Source organism: Bufo bufo, chromosome 4 (genome assembly GCF_905171765.1).
Source record: "Bufo bufo chromosome 4, aBufBuf1.1, whole genome shotgun sequence".
NCBI classification, from domain to species: domain Eukaryota; kingdom Metazoa; phylum Chordata; class Amphibia; order Anura; family Bufonidae; genus Bufo; species Bufo bufo.
This window is the reverse complement of record NC_053392.1, coordinates 221,411,249-221,438,440: the sequence shown is the minus strand read 5'-3', so window position 1 is coordinate 221,438,440 and position 27,192 is coordinate 221,411,249. Positions and strand designations below refer to the sequence as shown.

General features: G+C 44.4%; 1 protein-coding gene across 1 annotated transcript in view; it reads right to left on the bottom strand.

The window, feature by feature from the left end:
* Positions 1-1,951: 1,951 nt before the first annotated feature.
* The window catches only part of LOC120997943 (D-beta-hydroxybutyrate dehydrogenase, mitochondrial-like), a 30,629-nt gene continuing 5,388 nt past the window's right edge, over positions 1,952-27,192 (bottom strand). The window contains exons 3-5 of the mRNA XM_040428321.1: positions 21,267-21,408; positions 19,597-19,749; positions 1,952-2,795 (exon numbers count right to left, since the gene is read on the bottom strand). Coding sequence (XP_040284255.1) covers positions 2,329-2,795; positions 19,597-19,749; positions 21,267-21,408 — 762 coding nt within the window. The 3' untranslated portion in view covers positions 1,952-2,328. The remainder of the gene's footprint in view (positions 2,796-19,596; positions 19,750-21,266; positions 21,409-27,192) is intronic.

Here is a 27,192-nt window from a genome sequence, read left to right as displayed (position 1 = left end):
GGCCGGATCCGGGATCAATGCCCATTGAAAGGCATTGATCCGGATCCGGCCTTAAGCTAAACGTCGTTTCGGCGCATTGCCGGACCCGACGTTTAGCTTTTTCTGAATAGTTACCATGGCTGCCGGGACGCTAAAGTCCTGATAGCCATGGTAAGTGTAGCGGGGAGCAGGGGAGCAGCATACTTACCGTCCGTGCGGCTCCCCGGGCGCTCCAGAGTGACGTCAGGGCGCCCCAAGCGCATGGATCACGTGATCACATGGATCACGTCATCCATGCGCATGGGGCGCTCTGACGTCATTCTGGAGCGCCCCGGGAGCCGCACGGACTGTAAGTATACCGCTCCCCCGCTCCCCGCTCCTACTATGGCAGCCAGGACTTTAATAGCGTCCTGGGTGCCATAGTAACACTGAAAGCATTTGGAAGACGGTTCCGTCTTCAAATGCTTTCAGTACACTTGCGTTGTTACGGATCCGGCAGGCACCTCCGGCAACGGAAGTGCATGCCGGATCCCAACAACGCAAGTGTGAAAGAGGCCTTAGAACACCAATGTTTTTATTGATATATTTATTTTTAATAAAAAGGACATACATTTTTTGAAACATTTAAAATGTATCTAGTATAAATTATATGGCTTGAGATTTTTCTGAGGTTGACAAAAAGTTTCAACATGTTCAACTGACTAATTATTCTACATACAAGGGCAAGAAAAAAAATTCTTATCATTCCATCTGAAGGGATAGTGAACATGATAAGTAAGTAAGGGCATTTTAGAACTTGGAATAGTGTCACTTAGTGCCCTTTTAGGCCTCATGCACACGACCGTTGTTGTGTTCCGTTCTGCAAAATGGGGTTCCGTTGTTCCGTGATCCGTTTTTGTTTCCGTGTGTCTTCCTTTATTTTTGGATGATCACCAGACATGAAGGAAAGTAAAAAAAAGTCTAAGTCAAGTTTGCCATGCAAATGATAGGAAAAAAACGGACGCGGACGACAATCTTGTGTGCCTCCGCGCTTTTTCACGGTCCCATTGACTTGAATGGGTCCGCGAACCGTTTCTGTGAAAAAAATAGGACAGGTTATATTTTTTGGACGGACTGGAACCACGGATCAAGGACGCGGATGACAAACTGTGCATTAGCCGAGTTTTCAACGGACCCACTGAAAGTCAATGGGTCCGCAGAAAATCACGAAAAACGGAACAACGGACACGGAATAAAACAACAGTTGTGTGCATGAGGCCTTACACGGACACAGCTGACTGGTGCTCATTTAGCTTCATATACATAGAACAATCATCAGCACTGTATACATTCAAATGACCATTAGATGGGTTTTCCGGGATTTTTGAATGTTTTGATAGGTCATCAGTATCTGATCAGTGAGGGTCCGACACCCAGGACCCCTGCCCATCAGCTATTTGAGAAGGCACTGGCGCTCGCAATAGGTCCATAGCCTTCTCTCTGCTCACCAAGCACAGTGCCATACATTGTGTAAGTGGCTGTGCTTGGTATCACAGAGCAGCCCATTCACTTCAATGGAGCTGAACTGCACCTAGGAAATGTAACCGATGACTGTGGCATCACTGGCCTAAACAAAACTGTGAGAAGGCCGTGGCACTACTGCAAGAGCCGATGCAATCTCAAACAGCTGATTGGCTGGGGTTCCGGGTGTTGGACCCCCACCGATCAGATACTGAGGATCTACCTGGATGATAGGTCAAGAGTTTTAAAATCTTAGAAAACCCTTTAAATGTGACTGGTCAAGTACCTACAGATCCATTATTGTCGGTAGCATATCCCATTTTGCACAGGGCAATGTGCTGCCAAAAGATGAGGATTTTCAGTGTTGTGTAAAAGATGCGATCACCAACAAACTAATATTTGTCTGGTGACTGCTGGCCTGTTCCTGATCATCAGCCCTTGGAAAAGACAGCTTAGTTTAAACTGAATAGTTCTATGTCAAAGAGGAGATATTTTTGTGCTTTCACTAATGGCTGCTCCTTTAACTGTTTCACGTTCGTCTCATACTTTGCATAGACAGCTTTAGCTTTATAATGTACATTCACAGCTTACCAAGTAATGATTCATTACAATTCTACAATAAAAGATTTGTACATTCAGTTTTATATTAGTGTTTTCCTTGATTTACCTTCCCGGTGGACATTATGAATCACCTGATATAGTATCTATATACCCTTAGATCAATGCTCAATAAAAGATAAGAAGACAAATGTCATACCAGTAGTACCTAAAAGAATAGAGGTTCCAGCTTGTATTTCACTTGATACCTGAACACTTTTTGCTTCAGTAAGTTTCAATAGTCTCTCTTCATTACATGTAAATGCGGTCAGCAATGGCAGCAGGTAGGTGAGACATAATCTGAAGCTTTATCCAGAGGTAGGTGTCCATTGGATTGTATCGTGTGTATGGGTATTTAGAACGCAGAGCATCTGTTATTACATTAATAACAGGAGACATGTCCTTCACACTAGAACTGACAATGGCTTTCATTCTGGCAACCTGATGAGAAAAGTGAACTTTTCCATAATCGTTACGTAAAGTTTCTGAAGCTTGCTCCCACATTTCTTGTCCTTGTCTTTCCACTCCCTCTTTGGTAAATATGCCAGTAGCAGCCACAAAGTTTCCAGGCTCAATGGTAATGACTTTCACCCCCCACCTGTACATCTCTTGTCTTAGGCAGTCTGAAAAGGCTTCTACTCCATATTTGGAAACACAGTAGCTGGATTGAGATGGACTACCCATTCTTCCAAGTAGGCTGGCCATGCATACGACTCGCCCTAAAAGGTGATAGAAAAATGAAAACTTATGGACTCTTAACCACTTTTAGTTTCTGTCTGACAAGACAACTACACAGTTATATTAAATGCTTCCTGTTTGGAGGCAGTAGGTGATGGGTCTAGTGTCCATCTAGGAGACTGCTATAGCCATCAATCAAGGGCAGAGGTGATGAGTTTGGGGGGTGTTTACTGTATAGTGTCCAGGACACTTCAGTTAGAGAACATCCAGTGGGACCACCAGGTGTCATCTGGAAGGGTTCTTCAACCTATAATATAGTGTACAAATATCCAAGGCACACTTGTGATGCACTACATTTTTTCCAGAAGAGTAAAAATACTCCTCTTACCATTTTTGAGGAGTATTCTTAGCCGAAAGTTGCAGCAATTAAAATAAATAATACAGTATGTAAGTCTATATAATGTTAAGGGCTTGTTCACATCTGCGCTGGAGGCTTGGTTCTGGGCCTCTGTTGCAGGACTTTTTTGTCTGGTAAAAAAAGACAGGAATCCGATCAGAAACTGAAGGAGCTCCGTTTGTGTTAATTATGCGCAGAATCAGGGCACTTCTATTATATTTGCTGTTCTGCTCATCTAACAGAGCAGAACCACAGAAATAAAGAGCAGCGGTGTGAAAGTTCCCTAAGGGGTTGGTATTTATGCAGGGGAGCCATTACTAGGCTAAATAACATCTCTCCCCTCTGTACAGCCCCCTTCAGCATACAGTACCATGTAAATAACATCTCTGCCCTACTGTCCGCTTCTCCAACATACAGTCCCATGTTAATAACATCTCTCCACTCCTGTCAGTTTCTCCAACATAAAGTCCCATGTAAATAACATCATTCCCCTCCCTCCAGCATAGAGTTAATAAGCCCCTGAGAGGGGTCTGGAGTGAATGCAGAGCACGCTATTATAGCCAAGTGATAAAGTACAGTCCAATATAGTGTATCTTCCCTGTACTTTATCACTTGTCTACAATATCCTGCTGTGGTGCCATGTTGGAAACTGGAGAATGGGGAGCTCACTCATTTGTTCACGCTTTAGTGCCTGTTACTTATTTTACTCTGTATGTTATCTTTTGTTTATATATTTTTTTTTTATCATAGTCTAGTAAACTTTTATACACCCAAGTCGTATTAAATGGGTTCTCCGGAAATTGAGAAACAAATACTTAAATAATACATTCTAAATAAATTCCCCAAAACTTTTCAATAGTTATAATTACCCATTTTGTGCGGGGAGCATAATTAGGAAAAAATAATATGGCCGCCGTCCTATTAGTACACAGAAAGCCTGTGCTACTCACACAGCAGGACAAGTTACTTCACAATACTGAGCTAAAGAGCTGCCTCATCCTCCTCTCTGCTCGTTAGGGATTATGATCCTGAAGTTCATGTTCATGAGGAATTTAAGTTCATGAGGAGACATGAAGTACAAAGAGAAGGGTGGGATGTGGTTGATGAGCAGCACTTGTATGCAGTCTCCATTACCACAGCCCCATATTACCACAGTCTATCCAGTTCCTCAACTCTGTTCTTAATGTCTCTTCATGAACTCCATTCCTACAGAGATTCATCTAAAGTTTCTTATCAGCTGTATTCAGGATCATAATCCCCGACAAGGAGAGCAGAGAGGAGGATGAGGCAGCTCTTTAGCTCAGCGTCGTGAAGTAACTTGTCCTCCTGTGTGATTAGGACAGGTTTTGTGTGTACTAATAGGAGGGTGTCCATTTTATTTCTCATAAGGATTGCTCCTTAGAGAAAATGATCCATTATAACTAATGAAAGGTATTTGGGAATTTATAATAAAGTAATTTTTAAGTATTTTCATTTTCTTCATGTCGTATGACAGCGTCATAAAAGCTATTGCAGGTCATTTGCTCCATAATTATAAAATGGTTGAAGACAAAGGGCTTGCAGTGATGTAACTTGTAAGACTCAGTCACATTATGTACAAAACCACGTCAAAAGTCAGAATTTTAACTGATAAAAGTCTCTAGACTAAAAAAGTTTTTTTTATTGGCTCAAAATGTTAAAAGGGTTTGGGGTCATTTATCAAACTGGTGTAAAGTGGAACTGGCTTAGTTGTGCATAGCAACCAATCAGATTCCACCTTTCATTTTCTAAAAGGAGCTGTCAAAAATGAAAGGTGGAATCTGATTGGTTGCTATGGGCAACTAAGTCAATTCTACTTTACACAAGTTTGATAAATTTGGCACGGCTTCTGCACCAGTGGTCACCATTTTCTGTTGTCATTGCATCACAATGACATCTTGTCCAGCAGCACACGACCATTGTAACAAAGTGTGTAACCCGTTTTGGTGGTTATAGACACAGAATAAAGGGAAACAGGTTTTTCAAATTACCTACGGCTACATAGTACACTGTACACATCTATAGTTCGTTTAAAGCTGTTCAAAAAGGGGTTTCGGTATCTCATTTTTAGACATGGACACAAAAACTGCACCAGAAAATGTCACATGGCCAAATGCACATTGTCAACTTTATTTTATAATTTAGGAGCACTTTAAGTAAAATTCATGATTTCAATCTTACAAAGGCTGACTTAAAGTTCAGTCGTGGTTCTATTTTGGGAGACAGAGATGTGAAGAAAGCACGCTATTTATAATGAAATGTCTTACACCCACCACCTTTTGACTTGCAGCAGTGATTAAACTATGCTTTCACTTGAGAGAATAAGTTATGGGTGAATGTATTACACACTTCTTTTCACGGTTTCTAAGACAAAATAGGTCAATTTCATAAAATGGCTCACCATGATACTAAAAAGCAAGTTCTAAATATATCACTAATATAAACAGTGGAACTGTCACATACAGCCGTCATCATGTTCAAGAACCACCTATAGTCAGGTCCATAAATACTGGGACATTAACACAATTCTAACATTTTTGGCTCTATACACCACCACAATGGATTTAAAATAAAACAAACAAAATGTGCTTTAACTGCAGACTGTCAGCTTTAATTTGAGGGTATTTACATCCTAATCAGGTGAACGGTGTAGGAATTACAACAGTTTTCATATGTGTCACCCAAAGGGACCAAAAGTAATGGGACAATTGGCTTCTCAGCTGTTCCATGGCCAGGTGTGTGTTATTTCCTCATTATCCCAATTACAATGAGCAGATAAAAGGTCCCGAGTTCATTTCAAGTGTGCTATTTGCATTTGGAATCTGTTGCTGTCAACTCTCAAGATGAGATCCAAAGAGCTCTCACTATCAGTGAAGCAAGCCATCATTAGGCTGAAAAAACAAAACAAACCCTTTAGAGAGATAGCAAAAACATTAGGCGTGGCCAAAACAACTGTTTGGAACATTCTTAAAAAGAAGGAACGCACCGGTGAGTTCAGCAACACCATAAGACCCGGAAGACCACGGAAAACAACTGTGGTGGATGACCGAAGAATTCTTTCCCTGGTGAAGAAAACACCCTTTAAAACAGTTGGCCAGATCAAGAACACTCTCCAGGAAGTAGGTGTATGTGTGTCAAAGTCAACAATCAAGAGAAGACTTCACTATAGTGAATACAGAGGGTTCACCACAAGATGTAAACCATTGGTGAGCCTCAAAAACAGGAAGGCCAGATTAGGGTTTGCCAAACAACATCTAAAAAAGCTTTCAAAGTACTGGAACAACATTCTATGGACAGATGAGACCAAGATCAACTTGTACCAGAGTGATGGGAAGAGAAGAGTATGGAGAAGGAAAGGAACTGTTCATGATCCTAAGCATACCACCTCATCAGTGAAGCATGGTGGTGGTAGTGTCATGGCGTGGGCATGTATGGCTGCAGATGGAACTGGTTTTCTTGTATTTATTGATGATGTGACTGCTGACAAAAGCAGCAGGATGAATTCTGAAGTGTTTTGGGCAATATTATCTGCTCATATTCAGCCAAATTCTTCAGAACTCATTGGACGGTGCTTCACAGTGCAGATGGACAATAACCCAAAGCATACTGCAAAAGCAACCAAAGAGTTTTTTTAAGGGAAAGAAGTGGAATGTTATGCAATGGCCAAGTCAATCACCTGACCTGAATCCGATTGAGCATTCATTTCACTTGCTGAAGACAAAACTGAAGGGAAAATGCCCCAAGAACAAGCAGGAACTGAAGACAGTTGCAGTAGAGGCCTGGCAGTGCATCACCAGGGATGAAACCCAGCATCTGGTGATGTCTATGCGTTCCAGACTTCAGGCTGTAATTGACTGCAAAGTAGGGATCGACCGATTATCGGTTTGGCCGATATTATCGGCCGATATTGAGGATTTTGAACGTTATCGGTATCGGCATCTATTTTGCCGATATACCGATAACGTATTGGGAACACAGAACGCGCTGCTCTCAGCGCGTTCTGTGTTCCCTCCGCAGCACAGGGGAGAAGGAAGCAGTGTCTCCTCCCCCTGTGATGCTGCTGCCGCTGCCTCCAATGACAGGACGGAAGACAAGAGGAGGGGAGGGGCTGTGGCCGCTGCGCCACCAATGAAGATGAGTCTTTCATTAATTCAAATACAGGAGGCGGGAGCTGGCTGCAGAATCACATAGCCGGCTCCCGACCTCTATGAACGGCAGCTGCGGTCCGCGGTAGTTAACCTCTTAGGTGCCGCGGATCGCAGCTACCGCTCATAGAGGTCGGGAGCCGGCTATGTGATTCTGCAGCCAGCTCCCGCCTCCTGTATGTGAAAGAGAGGTATCTTCATTGGTGGCGCAGTGCGCCCCCCCCCCCTCAAGCCCCCTAGTATTAATCATTGGTGGCGCAGTGCGCCCCCCAGCATTAAAGAGAATCTGTCACTAGCAATGTTTAAAAAAAACTTTTCATGGATCCATGTTTAATAAAGTACCTTTTTTCCATCTGTGTTCTTCTTTTCCATGTCAGTCTTGTCCTTTCTTCTAAAAATCGATTCTTAGGATATGCAAATGACGCTGTAAGGAGCCCAGAGGGGCGTTTTTCTTTCTCCACGGTGCCCAGGAACGCCCCTCTGAAGTGCCGTGCCCGGCTAAATATGAAAACTACTAACGCCTCCATGTTTAGCTGAATCGCCTCCCAGAGGCGCGGCTAAGTCCTCAACATACACCCCCCCCTCCTCCCTCCCCCCTCCCCCTCCTCAGCGCCGCGCTCTGCGAACACCCGATCCTCCTCTCGTCGGCGTCCCAAATCCTGCGCAGGCGCAGTGCCGGTGATTGCCTGCGCTCTGATAATACGGCTGAGGGCAACAGCTTCAACATCGTCACTGGGCTCGGCGCATGCCCAGTGACGATGTTGAAGCTGTTGCCCTCAGCCGTATTATCAGAGCGCAGGCAATCGCCGGCACTGCGCCTGCGCGGGATTTGGGACGCTGACGAGAGGAGGATCGGGTGTTCGCAGAGCGCGGCGCTGAGGAGGAGGAGGGGGGGTGTTGAGGACTTAGCCGCGCCTCTGGGAGGCGATTCAGCTAAACATGGAGGCGTTAGTAGTTTTCATATTTAGGCGGGCACGGCACTTCAGAGGGGCGTTCCTGGGCACCGTGGAGAAAGAAAAACGCCCCTCTGGGCTCCTTACAGCGTCATTTGCATATCCTAAGAATCGATTTTTAGAAGAAAGGACAAGACTGACATGGAAAAAAAGAACACAGATGGAAAAAAGGTACTTTATTAAACATGGATCCATGAAAAAAAATTTTTTAAACATTGCTAGTGACAGATTCCCTTTAATCATTGGTGGCGCAGTGCGCCCCCCACCCCAATAGTAAAAACATTGGTGGCGCAGTGCGCCCCCCCCTCAAGCCCCCTAGTATTAGTCATTGGTGGCGCAGTGCGCCCCCCACCCCCATCCCAATAGTAAAAACATTGGTGGCGCAGTGCGCCCCCCCCCCCCCCCCCCAGTTCTAATCATTGGTGGCAGTGGCCACAGGATCCCCTCTCCCCTGCTCCTCCGATCGGAGCCCCAGCAGTGTAAGCCTGGGGCTCCGATCGGTTACCATGGCAGCCAGGACGCTATTGAAGCCCTGGCTGCCATAGTCAGCTCCATGCTGCTGTGTGCACAGAGCACAGGGCAGCAGGGAGAGTGCGAGATCCTATTCACTCTGATAGAGATCTATCAGGGTGAATAGGACAAGGGGGCTAAAAGTTAGTAAAAAAAAAACAACACAAAAATATTAAGTATAAATGAAAAAGATTTACAAAAAAAATAAAATAATAATACACGTTAACAATAAACATTAATTTTCAGCAGATTTGTGTAGGAAATTTTTTTTTTTCCTCAAAAATAAAAATACCCAGAATATCGGTATAAATTATCGGCCATCGGCCTGAAAGTTGAAAAATTATCGGTATCGGCCCTAAAAAATCAATATCGGTCGATCCCTACTGCAAAGGATTTGCAAACAAGTATTAAAAAGAGAAAGTTTGATTTATGATTATTATTCTGTCCCATTACTTTTGGTCCCTTAACAAGTGGGAGGCACATATGCAAACTGTTGTAATTCCTACACCGTTCACCTGATTTGGATGTAAATACCCTCAAATTAAAGCTGACAGTCTGCAGTTAAAGCACATCTTGTTTATTTCATTTCAAATCCATTGTGGTGGTGTATAGAGCCAAAAATGTTAGAATTGTGTCGATGTCCCAATATTTATGGACCTGACTATGTATAAAATACAACTTAACAATAGAGCACATTTATAAAAAATGGTATTTTGCTGTTAATTTTCTTTAATAAAAATGCCTCAAAATCTGCTTAATGCATGTCAAATCTATGCATCAAAAGGCATCAGTCAGCAGATTTGTACCTATGAAACTGGCTGACCTGTTACATGTGCGCTTGGCAGATGAAGGCATCTGTGTTGGTCCCATGTTCATATGTGCCCACATTATATTTCAATATATGCAAATGAGCCTCTAGGAGCAACGGGTGCGTGGCCATTACACCAGGAGGCTCTGCTCTCTTTGCAACTGCTGCACCCTCTCCACTTTGATTGAAAACATCATCATGCCTGGCCCTGTCAATCAAAGTAGAGAGGGAGCGCCTCTAGGTGTAGCGGCAATGCCTTCATTGCTCCTAGAGGCTCATTTCTATACATACAGCTGCCAAGTGCATATGCAACAGGTCAGACAGTTTTTATAGGTACAAATCTGATGACAGATGCCATTTAAAGCACAAAACTGGTCCCTCAGTTTATAAATTTGACACAAGTGTGTCACAAATTAAACTGCAACTCAGAATTGCAAGCTGAACATAAAGTGAACATTCAAACTTTGATATATCTTATCAGAGAAAACACCCCTTTATCCACTTAGACTCTTTTCCTCCTTCACAACTGACATTATCTAATAAATCCGTCTTGAGAGGCCGAGACAGCTTACTTAACCCCTTCACGCATTATCACGTATATGTATGACATAATGCGTGAGGGGGATGTATGGAGCGGACTTCTGCAGTGGGCCCATGTATCATACAGCTGGACCTGCCTGCACTGACAGGGAGCGGCGATTGCATTGACCCCATCATTTAACCCCCCAGGTGCCGCAATCAACGCTGATCGCAACACTTGTGAGTAAGCTGCTTCCCTCTGCCTTTCGATTGGAGTTCCCTTGCGGGACTCCGATCAGTTGCCATGGCAGCCTGTACGCTGCTGAAGCGATCCAGGCCTGTCATGGCAATCACCATACTGAGCTATGCAGGAGAATGAAAAGAGTAAAAATCCTATTCACCCTAATAGTGATCCATTAGGGTGAATAGGAGAAGGGAACAAAAGATCCCATGTAGTAGCACCCAAAAAAACAAAACAAAAACTACCAATATAGTAAAATCACCCCCCTTTCCCAATTTTACATATAAAAAAATATAAACAATAAAATTTTGCCAAAGATTTTTTTTTTTTTTCCCCTTTTTCAATACAACATGTGGTAAATTAAATGGTGGCTTAAAAAAAAAAAAAAAAAAGCGTCTTGTCCTGCAAAAAATAAGCCCTCATATAAGCTATGTGAACGGGAAAATGAGATTATACTTACCGGTATTCTTTGAGCCTATGACAGCACCCATGGAGAGACCGCCTCCTCCTCCTATGACAGCACCCGACTAATTCCCTTCCCAAATAAAAAAAATATAATATTAGGATGTGTCTTAGTTCTTGGGAAAGGACTGGAGGTAGAGGGGGTGGTCCCTTTTTTAAAGCGGTTTCTGGTTCCTGTTTCCGGTTCTGAGGAGGAGAAGTCTGTCTCTCCATGGGTGCTGTCATAGGCTCAAAGAAAATCTAATTTTTCCCCCCTTCGCCTATGACAGCACCCATGGAAATTTAAGCGAGATGAATCTAGGGTGGGACAACAGCCTGGAGTACCTTACGGCCAAAACCCAGGCCTTCATTAAAAAGGTAGCTGAAGCCTATAGTGCTTGAAAAAGTATGCGGAGAACTCCAGGTGGCAGCCCTACAAATCTGCTCTATAGAAGCGGAGGCCCTCTCTGCCCAAGAAGTAGAGACTGATCTAGTAGAGTGAGCCCCGAACCCTGATGGCGGAACAGCTCCCTTGGATGAGTATGCTAAGTAAATAGCTTGTCTGATCCATCTAGCAATAGTCTGGGAAGATGCAGCAGAGCCCTTCTTCCTACCCTGAAAAGAAAGCAACAGACGGGAGGAGGACCTCCAGGGCTGCGTGACCTGCAGATATTGAATTAAACATCTCCTCACGTCTAAACAATGGAACTCTGATTCTTTCTCATTTTTTGGAGAAGCACAGAAAGGGTAGAACTATCTCCTGGGAATGGTGAAAAGAGGAAGATACCTTTGGTAAAAAAGAAGGATCAGGAGTAATAACCACTCAATCCTCCAAGATTTTTAAATAAGGCTGGTCAATGGAAGGAGCAGCAATCTCACTAACTCTCCTAGCAGAGGTAATAGCTAGGAGATAGGCCAGCTTTAGGCCTCTTTCACACTATAGTTTTTTTTTTCCGCTTTGCGTGCCGTTTTTTGCGTTCCGTATACGGAACCATTCATTTCAATGGTTCTGCAAAAAAAAACGAAATGTACTCCGTATGCATTCCGTTTCCGTATATTTCCATTTTTCCGTTCCGTTGAAAGATAGAACATGTCCTATATTTGGCCGCAAATCACGATCCGTGGCTCCATTAAAGTCAATGGGTCCGCAAAAAAAACGGAATGCATACGGAAATGCATCCGTATGTCTACGTATCAGTTTCGTTTTTTTGCGGAACCATCTATTGAAAATGTTATGCCCAGCCCAATTTTCTCTATGTAATTACTATATGCCATACGGAAAACCGGAAACAAAAAAACTGAACAACAGATCCGTGAAAAACGGAACGCAAAACACTGAAATCGACATACTGTAGTGTGAAAGAGGCCTTAGGGAGAGCATTTAGGAAAAATGCTACCTATCATCTCAAACAGATCTGAAATCAATGCTGAAAGAACTAAGTTTAAATCTCAGGGAGGGATCCTAACCTTACAAACTGGAGATAACTTAGAAACTGCAGTAATGAACCTCTTAACCCAGGGATGACCTGACAATTTAGATTCAAATAAAGATTCACAAGAAAGGTAGTAGGGAGGAATTGGGCAACTGTAGGCCAGTAAGCCGGACATCAATAGTGGGGAAATTAATGGAAACCATACTCAAGGAGAGGATTGTGGAACATCTAAAATCCCATGGATTGAAAGATGAAAAACAGCATGGGTTTACTTCAGGGAGATCATGTCAAACTAATCTTATTGATTTTTTTGATTGGGTGACTAAAATAATAGATGGCGGAGGTGCAGTAGACATCGCATATCTAGACTTTAGTAAGGCTTTTGATACTGTCCCACATAGAAGGCTTATCAATAAATTGGAGTCTTTGGGTTTGGACTCCCATATTGTTGAATAGATTAGGCAGTGGCTGACGGACAGGCAACAGAGGGTTGTAGTCAATGGAGTATATTCAGACCATGGTCTTGTTACCAGTGGGGTACCTCAGGGATCTGTTCTGGGACCCATATTGTTTAATATCTTTATCAGCGAAATTGCAGAAGGCCTCGATGGTAAGATGTGTCTTTTTGCTGATGACACAAAGATTTGTAACAGGGTTGATGTTCTTGGAGGGATACACCAAATGGAAAGGGATTTAGGAAAACGAGAGGAATGGTCAAAAATCTGGCAACTAAAATTTAATGCTGATAAGTGCAAGATAATGCACCTGGGGCGTAAAAACCCAAGAGCAGAATATAAAATCAGTGATACAGTCCTAACCTCAGTATCTGAGGAAAGGGATTTAGGGGTCATTATTTCAGAAGACTTAAAGGTAGGCAGACAATGTCATAGAGTAGCAGGAAATGCTAGCAGAATGCTTGGGTGTATAGGGAGAGGCATTACCAGTAGAAAGAGGGAGGTGCTCATGCCGCTCTACAGAGCACTAGTTAGACCTCATTTGGAGTATTGTGCTCCTTACTGGAGACCATATCTCCAGAAGGATATTGATACTTTGGAGAGAGTTCAGAGAAGAGCTACTAAACTAGTACATGGATTGCAGGATAAAACTTACCAGGAAAGATTAAAAGGACCTTAACATGTATAGCTTGGAAGAAAGACGAGACAGAGGGGATATGAGAGAAACTTCTAAATACATAAAGGGAATCAACAAGGTAAAAGAGGAGAGAATATTTAAAAGAAGAAAAACTGCTACAAGAGGACATAGTTTTAAATTAGAGGGGCAAAGGTTTAAAAGTAATATCAGGAAGTATTACTTTACTGAGAGAGTAGTGGATGCATGAAATAGCCTTCCTGCAGAAGTGGTAGCTGCAAATACAGTGAAGGAGTTTAAGCATGCATGGGATAGGCATAAGGCCATCCTTCATATAAGATAGGGCCAGGGGCTATCCAAAGTACTCACTATATTGGGCAGACTAGATGGGCCAAATGGTTCTTATCTGCCGACACATTCTATGTTTCTAAATAAGGCACTTAAGGCCAAAATCTGCACCTTTAAAGTGCTAGGTCTAAGTTTTTTCCTCCAACCTTCCTGTAAAAATTCTAAACACAAGTGGAATATCTGGAGCCTCTAAAACATCCACTGGTCTATTGGCAAATCTGAAAAAAGCCCTCCAAACTCTCAAATCTCAGAAGTGACCTTCTTACGACTCGCCAACAGAGTAGTGATAACCTCATCAGAGACCCCCTTCTCTTTAAAATTTCCAACTCTATAGCCAGGCAGTCAGGTGAAGACTCTCCACTTCTGGGTGAAGGATTGGACCCTGAGCTAGAAGTCCCCGGAAAACTGGAAGAACCCAGGGGGTGGCAATTGACATTTTGCGGAGCTCTGAAATGCAAACCCTCCTTGGCCAAAAGGGGGCTATCGCTATGACTGTAGCACAATCTTCCTTGATCTTCTTGAGGACGGCAACAGTTTTAGAGGGGGGGGGGGGGGGAGGCCTAAAGAAGACCCCTTCTCCAGGACTGAGCTAACCGTCCACAGCCCTCGGCTGTTCCTTCGGAGACAGAGAAAAGAACCTTTCTGTTAGACCTCTTTGCCACCAGGTCAATCTGGGGGACACCCCATTAAGCAGAGATCTTGTTGAAAACCCCCTGATCTAGGGACCAATCACCTTGGCATAGATGATGACTGCTGAGAAAATCTGCTTTCACGTTGTCTACCCCTTTTAGATGTACAGTAAAAAGAGATAAGAGAGAATCCTCCGCTAGATTGAAAATCTGGTGACTTAGGGCCATCAGACTGAGACCTGGTACCACCCTGTTTGTTGATATGGGTTACTGCTGTCATATTGTCTGAATAGATTCTGACATTTTTGCCCCTAATGATCGGAAGACTCTGAGTCAGAGCTAATCTGACCAATGAATAGAAAAAAATGAATAAGAGCGGCACTGCCGAATGTTCGTACCTGCACAGTGACTTTTCTTATGTCCCGTCTCGTAAACAGAATTACGGGTGCTCAGTCCATAGCACTGGTGAGTGCCGCCTTCTTGCTTATACTTACAAGAGTTCGCTAATCCGATAGCATTCAGTTCTCTGAAATTTTGAGACTGAGTTCGAGAACCGAAGTCCCAGGTCCCCTGCAGCAGAAGAAACTCTACATGGGCTCCCCAACCGAAAGGGCTGGCATCCGTGGTCAAAGAGAAGACTGCATCTCTATGCCAAGAAACACCCTTCTGTAAATTTTGTATATTCATCCACCACTCCAGAGAAATTAACGTCTGGGTTGATAGATTAAACCTCACATCCAGAGAGAGTGTACACCTGTCCCAAACCTCCAGAATATGAAGCTGTAGGCGCCTTGAGTGATACTGGGCCCATTCTCCCCCCGTGGATGGCTGCAGTCATAAGCCCCAGCACAGACATGGCTTCCCTCAGGGAAACTACCTGCCGAGAAAGAAGGCTCTGAATTTTTTATGTGATTAACCGAGCTTTGTGTAAGAGCAACAGACACCTCTGGGATTATGAATCTAGGATCATCCCTAAAAAAACTGCACTTTTGATTTGGACGCAAACTGGACTTTTCTATATTTATATCCCAGCCTAGCCTGTCCAGAATCTCCCTCAACCAGGTAATCTGTTCTTCCAAGATGTGACCTGACTGGGCAAGGAGAAGAAAATCGTCTAGGTAGGGAATGATCACTAAGTCCCTTTCTCTTACATGAGCCATCATCTCTGCAATGATCTTCATGAAAACCCTTGGGGCCTGAGACAGTCCAAAGGGAAGGGCCTGAAATGGAGCATGCAGGATCCTGTTCTCTAAGTGAACTGCTACTCTCAAAAACTTCTGGTGGTGGGGATGGATCGGAACATGATAATATGCATCCCTGAGATCCACTGTGGCCATGTAACAGTCTGGGAAGTGATAGTTCACTGCTGACCTTATGGATTCCATCCGTACACCAGATAACGATTCAGACACCAAGTTTATTATTGTACGAAAAGAACCATTCTGCTTTTTTTTAAGAAAAAGAGTTGAGTAAAATCCTCTTGTCTCTTCCTGCTTTGGAACCTCCACCAATGCTCTTTTTGCTAACAGGGAAAAAAAACTCTGAAATGATGGTTGCCTGTTTTGGGGGGTCTGAACGATAATCTGTCATCACGAATCTTTCTGCCGACAGCTTCTGAAACTTTAATTTTAAGCCCTCCCTTATAACCGAAATTATCTGAGATTTTTTGCCACTGACTTGAAAAGTGAGACAGATGACCTGGAGTCATTAGGGCCGTTTTTTTGAGGCCTCTGCCCCGGAAAAAAGAAACCCCTTTGACCCCTTTTTGCTGCTCCCGCATACTGCCTAGACCTCTCTCTTCTCCAGAAACCCTCTCTGTTAAACCTGGGGAGGAAGGATTTTTTAGGGGGCTGCTGACTGGTAGATCGTCGAAGACTGGGCCAAATAAGAATTCTGCTTGACACGGAATGGCACCAAACTTAGCTTTGGGGCTAGCATTCCCGTTCCAGCTTTTTAACCAGATAGCTCTATGGGCAGAATTGGATAAAGCAGAAGCTCTGGCCGATAACCTTAGAGACATTTGCACTGTTCCCAATGTTCCCATATAATCAGAGGTTCTACATTTTTTCATCCCCATAGTGGGCGCCCTTTCTCTATTGAAGGTTTTTTCACATGCGAATCTACTAATGTGATATACTTAATAAAGTGTCCTTGTGGCCTATTATATATTGGGGAGACTACACAAACGATTAGGGATCGCATTGGGAAACATAAATCGACCATTCGTACAAAAAATTTATTGTTACCTATGCCATCTCATTTTGAACAGTGCAAACATGGGATAGCTCAGTTGAGATTCCAAGTTTTGGAACAGGTCAAAAGACCTAGGAGAGGAGGTGATTTAAAGAAGCTGTTACTGCGCAGAGAGGCGTATTGGATCCACACGTTGGATACTTTACATCCCAGAGGCCTTAATAGGGATTATGAGATTATGCATATCTAATAAGCTAATACTATGCTTATGTTCTATTTTTCAGACATCTAATATTCGGTGAGGGGCCTTATATACCTGGCAATGTATGAGATATATATATATGTGTATATGATTTTGAATAATTTTTTTTTGCATACATGTGATTGTGAAGTATAATCTGAGACACAGACCCATTTTTTGTGATTTACTAATGGGCGTATTTTCTTTGTTAATTATACATCCCTCCCATCACCTGTGTAGGTAATGGGAGTGGGGGATGTTGTCATGAGGGGAGGAGTATATCCCTTTATATAAACTAGGTCATTTTGTATACCTGTATCTGCTGATGAAGGCATGCTAGCCGCAACGCGTCCAGGATTGTGGACATTTCTAATTTGATGAAATAAATATCCTATTGATTGAAGACACGACTGCTGGGATTTTCCTTGAATATACGTGGATTTCATTCCTATCCCGTGCAACGTGCAAACAGAGTGAGTGCCGACTATTTTTCTTGTGAGATAACCTTAGAGAGTCAGCCGAAGCACCAGCCATAAAATCTAGGGCATTATAAAAAGTAGGAAATGAGGATAACAACTGCTCCCTGGGGGTACCCCCTTCAATGTGATGCTCCAACTCCTTTATCCATGCCTTAAGGGATCTATCTACCGAAGTAGCGGCGATAGCCGGATTAAAGGCCCCCGCCGAGGCTTCCTAATTTTTCTTTAAATAAATAAATCTCTATCCATTGGGTCTTTTAGAGAACCCATATCCTCAAAGGGAAGAGCAGCTTTTTTTTTTAGCTATTTTGGCAACCGGGGCATCTAGCTTTGGGCTCTATCCCAAGAGGCAGTCACTTCCTCATCAAAGGGGTATTTACGCTTAACAGAGGAAGGTATAAAAAAAACTTCCTATCAGGCTTTTTCCATTCTTTAGCAATAACAGCCTGAATGTTCTTATACACATCAAATACCTTTTTTCTCTTAGGGCCCAGACCTTCAAACATAGAGTCCTGAACAGACTGTAGCGGCTTCTGGTCATCTAAACCCATAGTAGCTCTTATTACTTTTACTAGGGAATTAATGTTCTCTGCATGAAAAAGCGGCTTCCAAGCGGCTTCGTCATCAGAGGAGTCATTTGATGAAAGCCTTTCTCCCTCTTCCTCCAATCCAGAAAGCGCATCACTGTCGCTAGAGGGGGAATTAGACGCAGCTGCAGAGGTACTAGGGCGGCTTCTTAGTAGACCGCTAACTGCCTCCTTAACCTCCTCCCAGATCATCTGCTTGATACTGCCCATCAGAGATGGAACTTCCTCCTCCATTAACTTGCTCACACATGCTTGGCAAAGGGGCTTTGCCCAAGCAGAGGGTAGCTTCTTTTTACATACAGCACAACCCTTGTCTTTAGATCTGGAGACCTTTCTAGACTCCTTAGACACCTAGACATAAAAGATGACCCCCATGAGTAAACCGCAACATGCACATAAGGGGATTACCCCTCTTACCCCACCGTGGTACCGGCGTATCATTGGTGGTTTCAGTGGCTTCTGCGCGCTGAGACTGCTCCATGTTCAATCACTGAATCTTTCCAATGGAGGAACTGCACGCTTCTTCACCCATCAAGGCAGTAAGCTGGCTGGCTTTTCTCTACTGGGCGCGCAAACCCGGCTCCCCCCCCCGCCACTTCCGGCTTACAGCGCTGCTTCCCTCCACTGTCGCCCCGGACGTACGTGACTGCACAGACTCCAATGTCCCGGCGCACGCCCTTCACCTGGCTTCGGGCGAGGGGCTGACATGCGACACGGCCGCAGAGGTCCGCAGACGTCCACGAAGTAAAAAATCTCCTGGGAGCGGAGCGGGGTGGAGAGAGAAAGAGGCCCTGACTCAGCAGCAGCTCCTAAAGGAGACTTACGCCTCAAGGGTAAAGCCTTCCATACTCTATAACACAGATGGGGCGCCCGCAGCTCTATGCAATTCTTGGCTGTTTCCAAATTCCCTCCTGTCCCCTTAGGACAGGAAACAGAACTGGAGGTATAGGGGGTGGGTCCCTCTTTTAAAGCGGTTTCTGGTTCCTGTTTCCTGTCTTGAGAAGGAGGAGGCGGTCTCTCCATGGGTGCTGTCATAGGCGAACGGGGAAAAAAAAAAGTTATGGTTATTGAAACTTGGGGAGGAAAAATCCAAAATGCAAAAATGAAAATAGGCCTCACCTTTAAGGGGTTATCCAAGAATCTGACATTGATGGCCTATCCTCAAGATAGGTTATCAGTATCAGATTGGCAGGGGTCTGACTCCTGGCACCCCTGCCAATGATCCAGAGCTTCGTTGAGTGCTGTGGTCTCTTCACAGCTTACTAAGCACAGAACCGTACATTGTATAACAGCTGTGCTTGGTTTTGCAGTTCAGCCCCATTGACTTGAATGGGACTGAGCTGCACCTAGGCCATGTGACTGATTACAGTGACGTCACTAGCCTAGGAAGAGGTCTAGGTGCTCACAGAGTGCTGCCGTCTCTTTGAACAGCAGATTGCAGTGGGTCCCGGAGGTTATATGTTGCCCATAGAAATAGAGATGGGAGGAGGAATTTCATTTTTTTGTTTCTTATATTCTCTTGTGCTATTGATGTATGCAAAGTTTGTTGAAAGTGAAAGAAATGGCTGTCTCACAGTCCATTTACATATATATGCAAAGTATAGGCAAATCTACTGTGAGCCAGCCATTTCTTTCAGTATTGTATATCTAATCACTAATTGGTAGTTTGTGGGCCGTGCTCCAGTTCGGTATACTGGTGAGCATCCTCAATATCTGTTATTTATTGTAAAGTTGGTTGAAAGGTTAGTGACCTTTTCAATATTACCAGTTTTGCTTTCTGTTTCCATTGGTGACAATCTGCTTTAACTTACCTTTACCTTGACGTACTAATGGTAAGAATGCTTTTGTGACTCTTATTGTTCCCCACAAGTTGACGTCTGCTATTTTTTTATGTGTGTCTAGGCTTGTGAATTCTACTTCTCCAAATGTAGAGATACCAGCATTATTCACCAGACCCCACAAACCTGCAAAGGAATTGAAATATAAAGCTGAGAACGAACAGTATGGTTAACTTTCCATACAAGATACAGTACATAGCACCCGCTAGCTATCGTTACTTCAATCCATATCTGATTTGCCCTTTTCAATAATCTTTTTATTGAGCTCATTACAATGTTAACAGTTAGAGTAATTGTCCAATGTTGAATATGTACCGTAGGTATAAGTACAGAAAATACAAGTCTGAATGATATTCTGGTGATGAAAAATACATCGAGATTGTGAGGATGGATAGAACAAGAATTGTACAAAACCCACACTAGGCTAGAGAAAAAAAATGCCCCCTTATAGTGCTACTAGTAGAAAAAAGTGCCCCCAGTAAGAGTAATGCCACCTTATGCAAGCCAGTAGTAAAAATGTCTTATAGTAGTATTAATTGCCCCTTATGTGTGCCAGTACAAAATATATCTCATTATAGTGCCCCAACAGAAAATGATGCCCTCTTATAGTCTCTCTAGTAGAAAGAAAGATGCCACCTTAGGCTACTGTCACACTAACGTTTTCAAATCTGCTATTGAGATCCGTCATAGGGGACAAAACTGAACTGAACGAAACGCACCAAAATGCATTCCGTTCAGTTTGGTTGCATTCGCATCGCGGACAGAATAACGCTGCAAGCAACGTTTTTTCTGTCCAAGATGTGGTGCGGAGCAAGACAGATCTGTCCTGACTCACAATGTAAATCAATGGGGACGGATCAGTTTTCTCCGACACAATAGAAAACGGATCCGTCCCTCATTGACTTTCAATGGTGTTCATGACGGATCCGTCATGGCTATAGAAGACATAATAAAACCGATCCGTTCATGACAGATGCATGCGGTTGTATTATCAGAACGGAAGCGTTTTTTGCTGATCCATGACGGATCCGCAAAAACCGCTAGTGTGAAAGTAGCCGTAGACTACTTTCACATCTGCATTTTTGCTGGATCCGTCATGGATCAGCAAAAACGCTTCCGTCAAGATAATACAACCGTCTGCATCCGTTATGAACGGATCAAGTTGTATTATCTCTAAAATGGCCAAGACGGATCAGTCTCTAAAACCATTGTAAGTCAATGGGGGACGGATCAGTTTTCTTTTGTGTCAGAGAAAACGGATCCGTCCCCATTGACTTACATTGTGAGTCATGACGGATCCGTCTCGATCAGTTTCCCAGGAGGCACTCAAACGCTGCTTGCAGCTCCATTTTGAAGGACTAGGTCTGCCACAGTAATGCATGTGAACTCATTGTGCCTCAAGTTTCATACAAAGACAAAAGGAGGTTTTTGCTGTAGCATGTGGCATGCTCCAAACCATTACATCTTGGTGACACATGAAGGAGCCTTGTACAGCAGGACATGCGGTCCTGTATGGCTCTGTAGCATGATACCGTACTGTCCCCATCTGCTACCGCTGCGTGAAGCCTTAATAACATAAACTCATGTGAAAGAACGCAATGATTGACCCTACTGTCCTTCAGTTGAAGAATGTAATACTGTACCTTTATCGGGCTCTTTCAGGTTTTTCTTCACAGTCTCAACAGCTTGTGCAACTTCTTCCTCAATGCATACATTCAGCTGAAGCACTTTCATGCGATTACAATGAAAACTTTCCAGCTCCTGAGCACCTTCACCACCTGTGTCCTGGAAGCACACGTTGAAAAGGCCATCAGAAGTAAATTCTAATACAGTGATCCCCCAACTTGCGATGGTTTCAAGTCATGAGGGCCTCTCCTGCATATCGTAACTTGAATCTGTTTTCAACCTATGATGGTCCCAGGGGAGATACTGTCTACTGTGGACACTTTTGACAGCGTTCTACCACCAGATCTAAGTGCCAGGCCGATACTGCATGCAGAACATGCAATTGGCCGGAAGCCCCATCCAATCAGCATGTGCCTTATATCAGAGCATGAACGTGCATGTCAGGCTATAGACCGACAAAGAGCCTTTGAATGGCTGAATACTGATGTGTACAGTAGACTGCCTGTGGAATTGAGTGTCAGCTCAGATATTACCAAAACTGGGATTACAATGTACGTCTTAGCTGTAATCCTTTCATACCTCCAGCCAACAACTCTCAGAGCCAAAGCCTCAACTCTAATACACAAAAGTGAGTTTAGATCATTATGAACAAGGGCAGACTGGGAACTTAAAGTGGCCCTGGAAAAAAAAAAAAAAACTAAATGTGGCCCCATGTTGTAGGCGGGCCCAAATTGACAAAAGGTGGGGCAACATAAGTAATCAGGGCCAGCAACACATTAGTGCAGCACAAAATACCACCCAAGCAAAAGCAAATACCACAGTGCAGCACAAAATACTACCCCAGGAAAACTAAATATTACAGTGGAGTAGGGGTGGGCGATATGGCCTAAAATCTATATTGCGATATAATTTAAGGCATGTGCGATATGCGATATATATCGCGATATATTGTTTTCTATATTTGGGGGGGGGGGGGGGTTAAACTTTTTAATAACTATTAGCCTCCTTAACGGCTAGAACCCTTGTCATATTCACCCTAATAGAGCTCTATTAGGGTGAATAGGACTTTACACTCTCCCTGCTGCCCTGTGCTTTGTGCACACAACAGCAGGGAGCTGACCATGGCAGCCAGCCTCTCATGTGCCCCCCAGCCTCTCATGTGCCCCACAGCCCCTGATCCGCCCCCCAGCCTCTCCCTCTTATCAGCCCCCTCTTGTAAAGTGAGCAGCATTATACTCCCGTGCGCTGTGGCCGCCGGGCGCTCCTTCTTCTCATAGGTCTTTGCGGCGCATTGCTAATGCTATAAGCATTAGCAATGCGCCGCACAGACAGAAGAAGGAGCGACCGACGGCCACGGCGCACGTGAGTATAATGCTGCTCACTAACATACCATGGCAGCCAGGACTTCAGTAGCGTGACTCCTGGCTGCCATGGTAACCGATCGGAGCCCCAGCATTACACTGCTGGGACTCCGATCGGAACTGCCCACTGCCACCAATGCAGAGACTGAAGAACATTCCCGGCACCCGACCTCTGACAGGACGCTGTGATCCGCGCGATTAACCCCTCAACTGAGGGGTTAAATGCGGCGGATCGCAGCGTGCAGTCATAGGGGCCGGGATATGGCCGGCACATTCATTGGTGGCGCAGTGGCCACAGACCCTCCCCTCCTCCTCCTACTCTGTTCTCATTGGTGGTCAGCGGCAGCCGCGCACAGTGGGGAGGGAGGGACTCCCTCCTTCTCCACTGTGCCGGCTCAGGAGAACATGGTGCGCGCCGAGAGCATATTTATATCGCATATCGCCTATATCACCCACCCCTACAGTGGAGCATAAAATACTTCCCCAGCAGAATCAAATACCACAGTACAGCACAATATAATGCCACTCCCGATGCAGTATTCAACTGTCACAGTCCTGAGGACGGCCATACAGTTGAAATCAGGAGAGCCACAGTGATCGCCAACCAGGTGCATAAGTACTTGATGCTCCTAGCATTAATTAATAATGAGAGCATCAGGTCATTTGATAACTAGTCAGCGGCAATGAGGAGGGCTCAGGTAGACAACAAACCAACCTCCTGGAATATATGGAATAAACAGAACACTTATGGTAACCTTCTTTTCAGCTTAAGATCCGTCAATTTCAGGTCTTCTCTTCTGCCATGCAAGACGGCCGCACCGCTTCTCAGACTACTAGATGCATGTGCATTTGTTAGTCCAGGGCATTTCCTGCTGCCCTCAGATTCCAATAGCAGGGCTGGATAAGCAGGAAATGTTCTGGACTACCAAATTCACAGTATGCATGTAAAGGTGGCACAACTACGAGCACAGGAACCAGACAGGGGACAGATTTTACAAAACTTTACTTCATAAATGAAATCTATAACTTTTTGGATCACACTGTGACGCATTGTCAGTCTGTGGCATCACAAACACAAGGAGACAACCAGACCAACCTAAAGGGTCAGATGTAAATAGCAGCACAGAGCAATAGTATAAAATAAGCAGGGTTGCATGTGAATACATGTGTTTGTGATGCCAATTTATTTTTGTGTCTATGTATTTTATTAACTTTAATAAAGATATATCTTTTACATGTGTTGGGTAGTTTATTATATACAGAGTGCTTGGTATTTTATCCCATTTAGGTGTTTGTGCTCTTTAGCACTGTGAGGAATATGGATTAATATTTTATGTCAGCCATATTCCCACACCAGCCATCATCTGTCAGATAGCAGAGGTAGTGAACTCCACAGGAGGACCCTGCTTCAAAACCCAGCCATATGGCCGAGAACCTCCAGCAGGCCACCTTTGTTTACAATTTCTCACCTCCATTCAGCCAGCCAGGAACGCAGCGAATGGAACAGGAAAAACCTCTCTGCAGGGGTCTGGGCCATTCCCCAGTTCAATTAAAATTTATCAGGCATATTGGAGCTGGCAGTTCATAAGGAATTATGAATCGCCCGGCCATCACAGGCACAAACCGGACACATATTTGTGTCCCTGTGGCCACGATGACCAGGCCCGTGGTCATAGTCTGGCGGTGGGATTTCAGGGAGGGGAGAAATTGTAAACAAAGGTGGCCTGCAAGAAGTTCTCTGCCATATGGCTGGGCTTTGAAGCAGGGTGCTCCTGTGGAGTTCACTACCTCTGCTATCTTGCAGCTGATGGCTGGTGTGGGAACATGGCTGACAGTAAATATTAATCCATATTCCTCACAAGCACCTATTTGAATTTGGTCAGTATTCTGGGACCCCACGTGGGCCCTTGTTTTCTTTTCATTGGTACTTTAAGGGTTTATGCACACGGCCGTAAGGGTTTTGTAGTCCGCAAATTGTGGATCAAGGATACCGGCCAAGTGCATGCTGCCATTTTTCCCGCCACACTCCTCTTGGAATGTCCTATCCTTGTCTGCAAAACGGACATGCCTAGGACATGTTCTAACTTTTTTGCAGGGCCGCAGTACGGAAGTGCGAATGCGGACATCACACAGTGCCACTGGAATGAATGGGTCCGCATGCGCTCAGCAAAAAATGCATATCAGATGCAGACAGAAACTACGGCTGCTTGCATGAGCCCTAACTGGCCTCAGTCTTCTCATCGCTCTGTCTAGAATTTGCTTTCCTTGATGACTCTCCTCTCACAGGTCTCTCCATAACAGTTCCTTACAGCCCTCCTCCCTGCCAGCATCAAAACTCAGTCCCCTCTTTTCTAGCCCTTTCTACAATATCCGACACAGGCTGTCTGAGTATGCTCAGTACACTCCATCACATATAGTAATATAGTCATTCTTCATAGAGAGAAGCGGAACTGAAAACCAACCACATATCAAACATAGTAAACAGTGGAATACAGGTTATCAGACATCCCAACCTGCAAAAACTAATTTCAGGGAGGTGCACTTCTCATTTCAGGGAGGTTTTCCTTTTTTTTCTTTCACAAACTTTTTATTACATTTTCCAAACTTATGCAGTATCTGCACACTTTACTCTATGGTGTGGAGGATTGGGCTCATTACCCTGCCCCAAATTATCATATTTATGTATATGATTAAAGGGATTCTGTCACCACCTATAAGCCCTGTGAGCTAAACATATGCTCATGTCCAGGGTAGCATTCGGATTTCTAAGGTGGCCTTATAAAAGCTATTTGTGGGTTTATTCTGCGGAAAATCTGGTTTTACTAACCTGTCAATCGCTGAATTAAGGTGCCCAAGCAGGGGAGGTCTGTGGATGCATGGTGCCTGGCCGCACGCATCGCCGTTCGTGCCCAGCGCCGCCTTCTACTCCTCAGTGCTGCCTCTCCCTCCCTCCCCCCGCTTTGAGATCCCGCGCGTGCGCATAGGCTCAGCCTGATGCGCCATTGCAGACTGCTGGCATCGGCTTCTTCTTGCACTGTGCGCACGCGCCGAGAAGGGGACACTGCTACAGGTTGCCGGAAAGGTTTACTGCGAGTAAACTAGTGATGGGAAGTTCGGATCTTTCACATGAATCGGTTCATTTGAATCAGTTCATTCAAATGAACCGATTCATGAATCGAATCTTCGGTTCATTCGCTGAGCTGACAAGAAGCAAGTGAACCGAAGATTAGGTTGCGCAATGCGCATGCTTCGATTCACTTGCTGACTCGTTGAGTCGGCTCTTGGTCTGAGTCAGGAAGTTTATTCTTTAAAACCCTGTGTGTAATTATCTACCCCACTGTAGGAAAAAAACAAGCATCCAGGGGGGTGAATTTAACACTGGGGTAAATAATATAATTAAAATGAAGGGTTAAATGTGTAAATGTATTAAAAAAAATACATCTCTCTCAATAGTTATATATCTACTGAATGAGGCAGAAGAAGGGATGCCTTTAACATATATATCTCCTTGAGAAGCCAATTTGACCCTAAAGGGTTACTTCAACCTGTAATGTAAACTCTGTCCTGTCACTTCTCTTATCTCTCTGCTCTGCTATCAGTAAACCTTTCAGGGTTATACAAGTAATAGGACAAGCTGCTATGTCTTATACAGACATGTTACCCCCTCTTACATGCATCAGGTAGTCTGAGAAGTAATGCGGCCATCTTGGATGACACAAGAGCCCAGGAACTGAAGGATCTTCACCTGAAAAGAAGGTCACCATCATTCCCCAGTTAATGTCAATTTGTTTCTTAAAGTATTGCTTTATAGAGGACCTGTCATCAGATTTTTTTTCTAAAACCAATACCTTATACTAGGGATCGACCGATTATCGGTTTGGCCGATATTATCGGCCGATATTGAGGATTTTGAACGTTATCGGTATCGGCATCTATTTTGCCAATATACCGATAACGTATTGGTAACACAGAACGCGCTGCTCTCAGCGCTCTCTGTGTTCCCTCCGCAGCACAGGGGAGAAGGAAGCAGTGTATCCCTCCCCCTGTGCTGCTGCTGCCGCTGCCACCAATGAGAGAAGAGAACATAAGAGGAGGGGAGGGGCTGTGGCCACTGCGCCACCAATGAAGATAAGCCTTTCATTCATTCATATACAGGAGGCGGGAGCTGGCTGCAGAATCACATAGCCGGCTCCCGCCTCTATGAGCGATAGCTGCGATCCGCGGTAGTTAACTCCTCAGGTGCCGCAGATCGCAGCTACCGCTCATAGAGGTCGGGAGCCGGCTATGTGATTCTGCAGCCAGCTCCCGCCTCCTGTATATGAATGATTGAGAGACTTATCTTCATTGGTGGCGCAGTGCGCCCCCCCCAAGCCCACAGTATTAATCATTGGTGGCAGTGGCCTCTCTCCCCTCCTTCTCCGATCGGAGCCCCAGCAGTGTAATCCTGGGGCTCCGATCGGTTACCATGGCAGCCAGGACGCTACTGAAGCCCTGGCTGCCATGGTAAGCTCCATGCTGCTGTGTGCACAAAGCACAGAGCAGCAGGGACAGTGTGAGCTCCTATTCACCCTGATAGAGATCT